The 12,800-nt window shown below is 46.7% G+C and overlaps 1 protein-coding gene across 1 annotated transcript; it reads left to right on the forward strand.

The window, feature by feature from the left end:
• Window positions 1-1,880: 1,880 nt before the first annotated feature.
• Window positions 1,881-8,194, forward strand: TM2D3 (TM2 domain containing 3). Its single transcript, XM_032975705.2, has 6 exons — window positions 1,881-2,099; window positions 3,025-3,090; window positions 4,107-4,255; window positions 5,138-5,297; window positions 6,454-6,529; window positions 7,508-8,194. The coding sequence occupies exons 1-6, from the start codon at window positions 1,931-1,933 to the stop codon at window positions 7,671-7,673; spliced, it is 786 nt and encodes a 261-aa protein (XP_032831596.2). The 5' UTR covers window positions 1,881-1,930; the 3' UTR covers window positions 7,674-8,194.
• The last annotated feature ends 4,606 nt before the right edge of the window (window positions 8,195-12,800 follow it).

The raw sequence follows: 12,800 nt of genomic DNA on the forward strand, positions 1-12,800 counted from the left end.
ATTCCAGGCTTAACTAAGTCACTGAAATTCAATGAATGCAAGAATATGTACGAAATACATGCCTTGGGGACAAACATCCATTTTGTTAATTAATTATTGTCTTAATTAACAGCAGAGGTGTTGGAATGTTTTATTTGTAACGTCCGGGCAAATAGGTGTGATTTCGATAGGTGCAAAAACAGGTTTCCTGCGAGAAAAATTAAACAGCTGCTCATTTGGAAAGGATATCATGTATTCTTTTACTTCTATTGATGTAACAAATTAAATGGCACCATTGAAGTTTTTCCACCTTGGGTGGTACCGATATCTGGCCTGGCCCAAGGACCATAATCTGCGTGGGGATGCTGAGACTGGGTATGGGAGCTCATCATGATGACCCAGGCAATGCATCCCTGTCTTTTAGAGGAGCACACTGTGAGCTCATACAATTCAATCTACTTGAACCCAGGCTGGATCATAGGCAGGCCAGCTTAAATAATGTCAGCCGTCACAGATGTTTTATGTAAAGGGTTACTGATTTTGAGCGAGACGCCCACTGCCGGTCATAAAAACACGGTCCATGCTACGGGAACAACTTAAGGCGATAGAGTTCAGGGAGTCGAACCGATACATTTGGGTACGGTTCGGGTTATTGCAAAACCGACTGAATCAGTTACAGAATATGCCAAACCGGTTCCAATGGGTTCAAATTCGCATTTTTTTAAAAGCAAAACAAGCCTAACCCGTGTGACCTACATTGTCGGCGACACGGGAGTTTTTTTTGTCATATTTGACGTGTTTCAAGCGCTTCAAATACCTTCGTGAACATGGGATGTTGGGACAACCCCGCATCTCCGATTCGCTCAGTTGGCTACGTACGGTGCGAAAGAAGTTCAACATGCATACAACAGGCGCCAAGGGTTGTAATTTTAGCGCTTCCAACGTCTTAATATGACCACTTTAGTACATTTCGTGAAAACCATTTCAAATGAGTGCTTTATCAAATAATACACTGTTATTAACCAAATAAATGGTGGGACGACCAAACGAGGAGTTGCTGCATTGGGCGGTTACTGCGAACCGATTTCTGGTCTGGCTCGTGGACAATCTGTGCCGGAGAGGGGTGAGACAGTGACAGGGCCTCCCCTTGTGGGGAGCGGCGGTGGGCGCATCCCAGTTCGCGAGTCAACATCGCTGACGGAATGTCTCCAAGTGAATGAATCCTGGGGCACCGGCCTCAAACAGTTTGACCCGGCCTTAAAACGACAGTCCCCGTTATTTTTGCCCCGTGGGTTCCGTTAACATCAGTGGGGGTGGTTACCCCACGCGCTGGTGGCGCCGTGCCTGCCTTCATAGGGTGCTCGCTAACAGCACTTGCCCCAGCAGCCCGTTAAAGTTTTGATTTAAAGCTTTCGTGACTGCAGGGATTCATATTCTTGGTTCTTTCGGTAAAGTCACCACGTTAGAAGGGAAACAATTAAATAATATAAAAATATAAAACAATACAATTATCACGACGTTTCGACTGCAACACAAGCAATCATCATCAGGTGTGAAAACCACAACAAGAATTTTTTTTTAAGAAGTGGCCACTTTTTTCAAAGAAAACAAGAAAATTTGAAAAAAGTGGCTACTTTTTCAAATTTTCTTGTTGTGGTTTTCACACCTGATGATGATTGCTTGTGTTGCAGTCGAAACGTTGTGAGAATTGTATTGTTTTATATTTTATTGTTTCCCTTCTACGTGGTGACTTTACCGAAAGACCCAACAATATGAATCCCGTTAAAGGTTACACGGGGGCACTTTGCCTTCTGTTGCCCCCCCCCGCCCGCCCACTCTCGGTGTACGGGGCGGGCTTCTCCGCTGCTATTGGCTAAGAGGAGCCTCTTCCCCCGCCCCGGACGTGACGTCACAACAACAGGAAGTGGCGACGGCGTGGATCGGGGCCGTCATGGAGGCGGCGTCGCGGTGCACGGCGCAAGGAGCCGCAGCAGCAGCAGCGGTCGGAGCAGCTGCAGGAGGAGCGCAAGGAGCACTTCCCGCTGCTGCTGCTACTGCTGCAGTCGTAGGGACAGCTGCAGGCTGGAGGAGCGGACGCGTCGCGGTGCTCATCCTGGCGGGTACAGATCGGCGTGTGTGTGTACAGTAAACTCGAGTGTTGTTGGTGAGGCACCGATGGAAAAGGCCGGGACAGTGCCTGGGGTGGGTGGTGTTGACCGCGCCAAGCGCGGCCGGCTTTGTGTTCTCCGGTAGCTGCTGGTACTCAAGGCAGCCCGAGACGGGAAGGAAGGAAGGGTTCAAGGTATCACTCGCCACTGGTGTTAGCCGCAGGTCCGGTTTGTAGCTGAGTGCGTTTGAGCACTGCCCTCCACATATACACTCTACAGTGTGAAGTCTGGTCAAGCAATCTCCTTGGCCGACACGGCGTGGGGGATTTTCATCCAGAGGCGGATTGATAAAGAGCTCTAAGCTTTTTACATAAAGCACATGTGCAGTGTGTAAACTGCATACGCATACAATTTCTTAATGTAGCCATTAAGTCAAATACATAGCGTACAGGTACGGTATATATACTCATATAGTACATGTATACACTGTACAGATATGCACCTTGAAATACTGTGCATATGTACATTAACACATTTACAGTACAGTTATGCACATGCGCAACTGTACACGTAAAATACAGTAGACCGCACATTATACACATACTGGGCCACCACCACCCCTTCACCCAGCCCTTTGATAAGTGTGGTGAAGTATGGTGAATCAACTTACTTGCCGACACGGTATTGAGAAGTTTTCATCCAGCAGTGTTTTTGTATTGTTTGTCAGTGATGTTCTTACCCGCCCCGACTGGGCGTCTGTGAAAAAGCGCTTTATAGCTCATCGGATTCCTCCAGTATAAATATTCAGATTCTGGATTGAAAATGGGAAAAAAATTTAATGCACGTGCACACAGTCATAGGTACTGCACACATATTAGTAAGCATACTGACGCACACATTTGATTGTCTCCTTGTGCCTCCCATGTCCCTGTGGTAGCGATCTCCTGTCTCTCCATGCTGCCAGGAGCTACATCGTGGACGTCGGACAGCTCGGCTGAGGATGGTGAGAGGGGAGTGAACCCTCACACAGCTTCTCTAAAGAACAATGGCTGGCTGCTACCTGTTGGAGCAGTTTACAATGGCCGTCGTTAACACGTGTTTTTAATTCTTGGATGGCACCTACCTAAAATTAAACCCGTTTTTGTTGAGTCTGGCTTTCTCCTCAACATGTCTCCCTCCAGTCTTGTCCTCCGTGCAGTCGCAGTATTTCAGACTAGATACATGCCTAAAAGTATATTTTTTTAATGGGAGACCTGGGGTGCGAAAGCAATACAGACAGTTGTAGTCAAAGGTGAAATGGCAGCATAGGGGGTTAGAATATTAACACAGAAAAATCTTAAACTTACACAAACATTCTGAAAACAACTGTCATGGGGAGGGGGAGGTGAATCTTCTTAGTTGATATGAGGGGGGGGGCACTATCTGCGGATCCACGTTTATCCACAAAATGATCCCCTTCTTACCTGTGTAGATGTCTGCGGATACAAGAATATTTCCACCGCTTCCGGTGTAGCGCTTTTGGGGACCACTTCCAGGCGACTCTCTCACCCTAGGATAAACATGCATGTTAGAAGGGACCTACCGCTGGACACCTCTTGTCCGCAAATAAGAGTGCAGTGCCATTTGTCATGCCATCGCTAGCATCAACACGATCTTCATCCATCATCGTCACTCCACAGCGAGAAACCACAAGCACTCGGCCACGGATAAGTGTGGGTAATAGGCGTTTTCTGCACAACTCTTCTTATCCATGAAATATCCATGGATAACGAGTTTTGGCAAATATAAAGATTCACGAGGTTTTTCACTGTAACATTTACGTTTAGAGAATAAATGTTAGTAATATATGATTAGCAAAGCACTTGCATTCATATTTTACATTTAATTATGCTAATTGTCAATTAAAAAACTTCCCCTTTGTGTCTCCAATGTTCCCTCCCTCCCCCCGTGTCCTTGTCTCCACATGTCGTCATGTCTCCTGCCGCACTGTGAATCTGCACATCCCTTGACCCCCATCAGTTATGCAAGAGGTCGTGCGTCTCTGCCCTGCGGACGTCGCCTGCCGCTCTCTTCCTGTTCAGTGCCTTAACTGCACCTACAACAGCTCCTGTGTGTACGGTCACAACACCACGGGCTCCTGCTCACCCCGTGCTGGCGTGCACTGCACGGTTTGTTCCCATGTGTCTGTGTGAGACAGTGCATCCCCATGCGGTATGGAATCATTGTGTTACCCCCATTTTTTCTTGCATCTCGTGTGAGTTGGAGCATCTCTCCATGCATTCCTGTGAGTCGCCACTTGTGTCTGTCTTCCCCGTGTTTCGTCGTGCGTGCGAGCAAGTACATTTTCATGCATTCCTGGGAGTCGCCGTCCATGTGCCTGAATGTCCTCGCGTGTCTCCACATATCTATACGTGCTCCCCTAGTTGTCTCTGTATCCCCGTGTCGTTGTTCCCGTGCATCAATTTATTTGCGTGTTCCTGGGTCCCACTGTGTCAATGTGTTTCTAATTATCTCCGTGTATCGCTATGTGCTATTACGCGTCTGTGTGTGTATGTGTGCGAACCTGTGTGCCTGCTTTTGTCTCTGTACACTTATTTAGTATGTGCCCATGTGTAGGCCCATGTACACCCCTCCATATGTCTCTAGTCACATACACACATGATTTAGAATGACATCACTGTCATTTAAATCTTTGTTCATCATTGGATCTTATTGTGTTCTCATGTCTTTTTTATCCAGGAAAGCCTCACTGGGCCAAGACTATTTTTCAGGATTTTGCTTTAGGATGTTTAGCCCAATAATGAGTGCTTGACATGTGGCAGGAAACCAGTATCCAGAGAATATCCACAAATACGATGGGGTAACACTCAAAGCTCAGCACAAATAGTCAAGAATCCATTTCTGTAATGTCACCTCACGGCCACCTAGCAGCCCAAGCTTACAACACCTGATATTCCCGGGCATCTAAATCCTGACCAGACTCAATGCTTATGTTATTCTGCAAGATCAGACACATTCAGGCTGATCTGCTTGTCCCCGTGTGTCCCCAGGGGCCCAGGGAGATGTCCGTAAATCTGACGTGCGGGTTCTGCTGGCAGCTGCCACCCTCCCTCTACCACTGCACCAACAGCACCTCCTGTCCCTCGGCTGGGTGTCCTCGTGCCCGCACGCGCGCCAACTGCACCGCCTTACCTGATGTGCACTGCCTCGGTCAGAACCTTCTCTCTCTCTCACCGACTCACTTGCACAATTGCTATTTGAATGCTAACCTCACCACCACTCCTCGCCCCAACAGACCACTAACCTGTTTAGAGTGGTTGTGTGTGCCTGTGGGGTGGTGTCTTGGGGGAGGGGAATTACCTCAGCCCAAATCATTTAATGAGGCAAGGTGGCGATGACCCTGCTGGGGCTGTGATGGTGGGCAGGCCTGGGTTAAGCTGCGTGGCTGAGAGTCGGAGCCATTCCCTGTTCACCTTGAGGTGCGACACGGATGTCCTCTGGCTTCTACATTATTTAACATATTTCGACAACGTAGTTTGAGAAGCTTTCCATAGCTGTACCGGAGGGATTTCAATCTGGTACAGATACAATGGGAGGCTGATCGATGCCCATGTGCAGTTGAGGGAAGGATCCCTATTGGTCAACCATGTTATGTATGCTGATGATCTGGTGATTGCTGCTCAGAGAAGGAGTTGGAGACACTTCTATTGAACCTGAAGTGTGATACTAACAGGTGGAGCCTTATCATTCCCACCAAAACCGAGTACCTGCCTATGAATTTTGTTTCATAAAACACTCCACTCCCCCAACTCCCCATTGGTGATGAGGCAGTTGTGGAGAGGTTTCCATAAACAAGCGCTACGGTGAAGTCACCGCCACTTAGTGGGGAATGGCGGTTGCTGTTGGTGTGTCCAGAGTGCCTGTGTGGCTTCATGTGCCTTGTGTGCATGCATGTGTATCTATACATACACATACTTTACAGGTATAGTCCTGGATACACACGTGCATACACCCACATACGCACACTTTATACACACACCTGCATACATGCACAGATATGTATCTGCTTTTATCTCCATGGATGTGGCTGCATGCAGATCTGCATGCACCTTACATATGCCGGTTCACGTGTGTTTTTACATGCAGGTGTGTACATGTGTGTGGGGACGAGCATCAGTTTGTTAACTGGTTAGTGCACTGTGCTACAATCCCCAATATCTAAACCACTTCTGGTATTATCCGAGGTTGACTCAACCTTCACAAGCGCTGCGGAGACAAAGACAGCAAGGTGTAGCGTTGGCCACACTGCCCTCCCACTAATGACATTTGACCCTGCAATCTATAATGGAGATATTTATGTGTGCAGGTGAACGCACCTTCATGAAGATGCTCTACTGTGACTGGACGGGTGGCCACAAGTGGGCAACAGCACTCACACTCAGGTCTGAAGTCCCAAGCTCTGGGATTTTATTTTTGTGTGTATTTGTTGTTCGTGCGCTCATCTGTGGGGAGCGGTGGTGCAGTGGTTAGCACGCTGCGCTATAGACCCAACGGCCTGAGTTCGGTTTCTGCTCATGGCCAAATAACATTGGCAGATATTTAAACTGGTCCTGGTGAGCCTTCCCTAGGTTGACTCAACCATCAATGAGTACCTGGTGCAGTGTGCAAACATCAGCACTGGGGAGACAAAGGCAACCAGATGTGTCCCCCCCCCCTCCCTCGTGCGACGTCCAGGTTTTCATAGGTGCTCGCTTACAGCATTCATCAAAAGTCTGTTAAAGGCTATATGTAGGGTCTTAGTTGGCTGGCAAATAATCTCCACAGCTACACTGGTATGTTGTGAGTCCTGTTGGGGGAAAGGCTGACCTTGGTCAGTTATTTACCCTCCACTTGCTCATATCCACCACAGTGGCTTATGGGGTGCTGAGCGAGTTTGAAGGCCTGATAGCCCCTCCACCTTAAATTAATTCAGCAAAGAACCATGTCAAAAATAAGAGAGAATGGACTCATAAATAAAACCACATCCGAATACGTAAATCTATCCACTGGTTCCACATCAACTTAAAGATTAGCACTCGATGTCTTAAAGGTCCTCCATGGACTCGCTCCTTCATCTCCCCTCTCATCGCACTCTACTTCCCACCACACCCCCTCTACACCAGCAACCCAATGCATTATTAAATTCCCCAGTCAATTTTTTCTCAGTGGGAGGTTGCTCATTTGTTTTATGTTTCCCCATTGTTTACTTCCTGCTCAAGTCCAGGTTTCAAACTCGTCCTTATTCATCTGGACATGACTTTCTTTCTCTCTTAAATACATAAAATTGTCCTTTCCCCAGGATGTTCATGCCGCATTGAGTGCTTGAGATGCAGTTACATTTAGCTGGTATATTGATCTGGGATGTAATTGTGCATGTGCAGTGTGACTCTTGGTGGGTTTGGAGCTGATCGCTTCTACCTGGGCCAGTGGCGAGAAGGCCTGGGGAAACTATTCAGCTTTGGGGGCCTGGGCGTGTGGACGCTGCTGGATGTGCTGCTCATCGCCATCGGATACATCGGACCTGCCGACGGGTCTCTCTACATCTGACGAGCATCATCACCACCGTCGTCAGCACATCACCATCTTCAGTTGCATCATCGCCATCATCACTCACAATGACCATGTCTCAGTTCAAAATACCATGCAGCCATTTCTGATTAAACCAGGCTTCTGTATGTAATAAGTTGTCTAAAAGACAATTCTTTAATACATTTCAGTTTTCACATAATCCAGCCTGGCCTAATATTGAGAGCTTAGATTTGTAAATATTGTATATTGGATTAATTACATGTGGTGAACCACTTTACAGAACACTGTCTTTATTGTTGAAGAAAATCTATTGGAAGGGACACATTGAGGAATTGTGTTATTGACTTTTGGGGTTGTTCCTTGGTAAGATGACATGATTGCTCTTTTGCCTGCAGGAATTCCAGAAGGCGCAACTCACTGATGTAGTTCTGTTATCTGACATTTACACATGCGACAATGTGGCCAACACAAAGCCTTGTGTTTTTGTTGATTTATAATTTGTCGAACATTACATCCAGCTAATAAACTTTAAACAAATAGGTTGTTGTGCAATTCCTTGTATTTCAGATATCGGTTTGTGGTCAACTCGGCTCATCCATTTTTTATTGATAAAATGAGTACAGACACTCCTTCACATATGCCATAGATGCTTTCCTGGAAGAGCGCGCGTATCTCAAAATCGCGTATGTCAAAAGCTATTTTTCATAAGAGATAATGGCAAAGCAGGGGGTTAGGGGATTTCACACACTCGCAGACATAATCGCCTCTATTATCCTAGCCTATATCAATACGATACATGTACACAATGTAATACGTTAAATTAAGAAAATAATTTAAATATATACCTAGCATGAATAAAAATGAAGAAATACGAAAGCGGTGAACGCGACACAAACTTCACAGGGTACGATGGCAACGAGAGACGAAGGGAAGAGCGCCGGTGTACACGCGGCGAGACGCTGTACAGTATAGCACACGAGTTATCGTACCGCACACGAGTTATTGTACCGCACGGCCTGCTGGTAACGCCATTGGGTCGCGGCGCCAGACTAGGGTGGCGTATGTCATGTCCGTTCTTCCGAAATGGTCTACCATAAAAGCGCGTAAACCGAGGATTGCCTGTACAACTTTATGGAAAGTTGACTGGTTATCCTGTTGATGGACTGGACCCCACTACGGAAACGTTGAGTTTCCACCACAGACTCATGGCCACCAATGGACATGAGCAATGCCCCACTGCTTGTCTGATTAAGCACACGCTTTAACTTTGCATGCATTCACAGAAACACGTAATACATTTTACAGAGACAGTCGCGAGTGACTGATATACATTATGATTGTTACAAAAGGGCTAGAAAACTGAAATTTGGCACAAATTAAATCGAGCCTTTGGTTATAATTAGAACGATCTGTAAACCATTTTTTAATTGAGTCCCAAAAAAATGTACAACCCTTTAATGGTTTTATCGGGCGTGAATGTCTAAATTGCCTTCAGTCTTGCGTTATACACCACTTTACATTCCTCATCATTCAGGGTGAAGCTAAATCCTATTGAAAGTGGTGAGGCACTCGGGTTATTGATGCAGTACAAGCAACCAAAAACACAAGTGATATGGCAGTGATGCGGTTTATACTCAATGACCACTTCCAACCTCTGCAGAGTTGTTTCCTATATGTACTGTGGTTGTTTGCACCGCAATCCCTGGCTGTAGTAATCGGAAAGTTATGAGTGCAATCCCATTTGGTCAAATTATCTTCAGCCTCACTGCCGTCGATAAAATGAATATCAATAGTGGTCCTATGGATAGACCAGACGTAGGAATGTTGAATTTCACCACTGACAGGACCACCAATGGAGGTGAGCACCACCCACAACGTGCAGAAAGTCTGAGCATTCCGAATCGTCCCAATCCACCCTTTGTACAACGCCTTTGTACAACTATTAGGAAGATTTATATATTTGGTGAACTGAATAGTGCAGGGATATATAGTCCCCATGTGTCAAAGCAGAAATTAGCTCCACCTTCGACTTACGAACACCCGCACTACCTACGTGACTTTACCGAAAGAACCAAAGAGTAGAGATATAATGTCAACCTCGCGCGCAAGGAGTGAGTGAGCGTGCACGCACGCGTGCCCCCTGTGTGCGTGTGAGGAGTGGTAGTGCAATGATGAGAGCGCTGCGCTATTCAAGAGCCGAACGGCTCACAGGGCTATACCAAATAAATGAAGCTGAAATTTTTTTTTTACTCCCAAGTTCGATATTTGCTCACGGCCAAAACAAGTGACAATTATCTGAACCGGTCATGGGCCTCCCCTACGTCGACTCAGCCTCAAATGATGACCTGGTGTGATGTGTAAACATCACCACTGGGAGACAAAAGCGGCCGGGCGTAGTGTTGGCCATCCTTCCCCTCGTGTGGGGAAGGGTGGCCCTCGTGTGGGGAAGGGGGGCAAGTGCCCCAACAGACTGTTGGGGCACTTGCCCCAACAGTCTGTTAAGGCTATACGGGAGGGGGGGGGGGACTTTGTCTGTGTGCGCACGTGCCCTGTTTGTGTGTGTGGAATTGTGGGGACTCAATGCGCCCTCTCCGACGAGCAAGCCAGCATTAAGACTGAAGGTAAGTGAAAATTAAAACTGAGCATTTTCTATGTATGTTTCTTTATTTAATGTTTTATTTACGATGCAGTATTTTTTTTTAGTGTTACATGCAAATGTTCAATATTTCTTAGTTAACAAGACTTACCTTTATTGTTGAACCGTAACACATTTCATAACACTGACCGCATGTCCATTTAAATACAGCACATTGTTGTGTCCCGACCTATGAACGGTTGGACTACGAACGGGCTTCAGGGAAGGATTTTTTGTCGTAAGTCGAGGACTGATAATACTTTATTTTTGTTTACTCTACAGGCAGTCCCCGGGTTATGGAAGGTCCAGGGTTCCCGATAACGATCCGTACACCGAATGTTCCGTATGTCGGAAACTGAACAATTTCCCCCCAAAATCAAGATAAAATCCCATCGCTGGAATTAGTTGTGCCTCCTCTACCCGATGACTCGTTCGTTTACTCCCAGGACTGTATCGCGTTGACGTCCGTTTTCTATCGCTATCTGCATCGCATCGCTGTACATATGCTCTGCACCTTCTAAGAGTAGTGCGTTTTTAATGTGGCGCTGCACTCTGATGTTGTAGGAGAAAACATTAAAAAGTCTATTTAATTAAGTAGAACGTGTTGTCTATATTTATTTAAAGTTTTGATGTGACGTCACATTTCTCAAACCCCTCCCCCCCCCCTCGTCACACATCGTCACAAATGTCTGACCCCCCCCCCCAGGTGCGTGACGTCATTTATGGACGGCCCCTTACGTGGTACCATCAAGTGCAATACCTGGTGTGGGCTCATGGACCGTGCAATCCCTGCAGAAGATTATCCCAAAACCAGGAATGATTTTTGCAAAACTTGGAGCATTTAAAAAGCGTAAAGCAGCATGGGAAGGGCGCGTCCTGGTAAATAAACCGAGGCAGAACGAGTGAAATGGATTAGGGGACGTACACAAAGTTAATGACATCGTGAAAACGTATTCTTAGCTCTTTCGGTAAAGTCACGTTGAAGGGAAACAATAAAATAATAAAATATATATATAAACAATAAAAATTCTCACGACGTTTCGACCATAACACAAACGGTCGTCATCAGGTTTAACGACACATAAATGGGTCGTTAAACCCGCCACCACCCGACACAGCCAATTAGTAAGGGTTGTCACGTGAACAGAACGTGCCAATTCGTTACGAGTACAGCAACACCGGCATGCTGGAGAGCAAAGCCGCAACATTTACAATATGATCACGACGTTTCGCCAGTAAAGGGCCGTCCATAAATGACGTCACGCGATTTTGGACGATTTTTGACCCCCCCCTCGTCACACGGCGTCATAAAAAGTCAGACCCCCCCCTCAAATATGACGTCACAAAGTTCTGCCCCCCCCCAAAAAAAACATGCTAAACTATTGTCATTGTAGTGCGTATTTAATGTGGCGCTGCACGCTGATATTGTAGGAGAAAACATTTATTAAAAAGTCTATTTAATTAAGTAGAACGTGTTGTCTATATTTATTTAAAGTTGCGCATTTTGATGTGACGTCACATTTCTCAAACCTCTCCCCCCTCGTCACAAATGTCTGACCCCCCCCCCCAGGTGCGTGACGTCATTTATGGACGGCCCCAAATTACAACCAGCTTCATCAGGCAACACAAATTTGCACGTTCTGTTTACCTAACAAACATTACTAATTGGCTGTGTCAGGCGGTGGCGGATTTAACGACACTTTGATATATTTACGCGATCTAACCCAAAAAATAAATCTGTATTATGAAATCCAATTGACACCGCGACTCAAGTGCACCTAGCCTGGCACGAGGGGGCGTGGGCACGTCAGCGCACCTTAAGAGTGCGAATGGTGGCCTTCGGTGTGTGAGCCCTTGCGCGTGTTGCGGTGTGGGATTCTGTGTTTGTGGGTGTGTGTGGGGAGCGGTGGCGCATCGGTTAGCGCACTGCGCTACGAACTTGGCCACCCGAGTTTGATTCCTGCTCACGGCCAACACCGGTGACGATTAACGGAACCGGTCATTGGCCTCCCCTAGGTGGACTCAAATTGAGTACCTGGTGCGGTGTGTAAATATCGTTACTGGGAAGACAAAGGCGGTCGGGCGTGGTGTTGCCACAAACGCACCCGGTGTGCCGTGCCCAGCCTTTATAGATGCTCGCTAACAGCACTTGCCCCAAAGGTGGGTTCAGGCTATGCGGGGAATCTTTGTCTTGTGTATATGTGTTGGGAATTTCGGATGGTTTGCGCACTGCGCCATACGAACCCAGAGACTTCAGTTCGATTCCTGGCCACGGTTAAGAGAGGCGAGTGACATATGAACGAACACCCAAGTGTGATGCGTAAACATCACCACTGACTGAGTATCGCGGTTCTGACCACACCATTCCCTCGTGTACCTTCATGGCTTTAATGTGCTCGCTAACAGCACTTACCCCTCATTTCTAAAAGAGTGTATGGTATATTTGTTTTGTATGTGTTGCTGTATGGAAATATGTACATAGCTGTATGTTGCCACTAGGAAGACAAAGG

Source organism: Petromyzon marinus, chromosome 3, assembly GCF_048934315.1.
Source record: "Petromyzon marinus isolate PM22_M1 ecotype Great Lakes invasive population chromosome 3, UKy_Petmar_22M1.pri1.0, whole genome shotgun sequence".
NCBI lineage: Eukaryota > Metazoa > Chordata > Hyperoartia > Petromyzontiformes > Petromyzontidae > Petromyzon > Petromyzon marinus.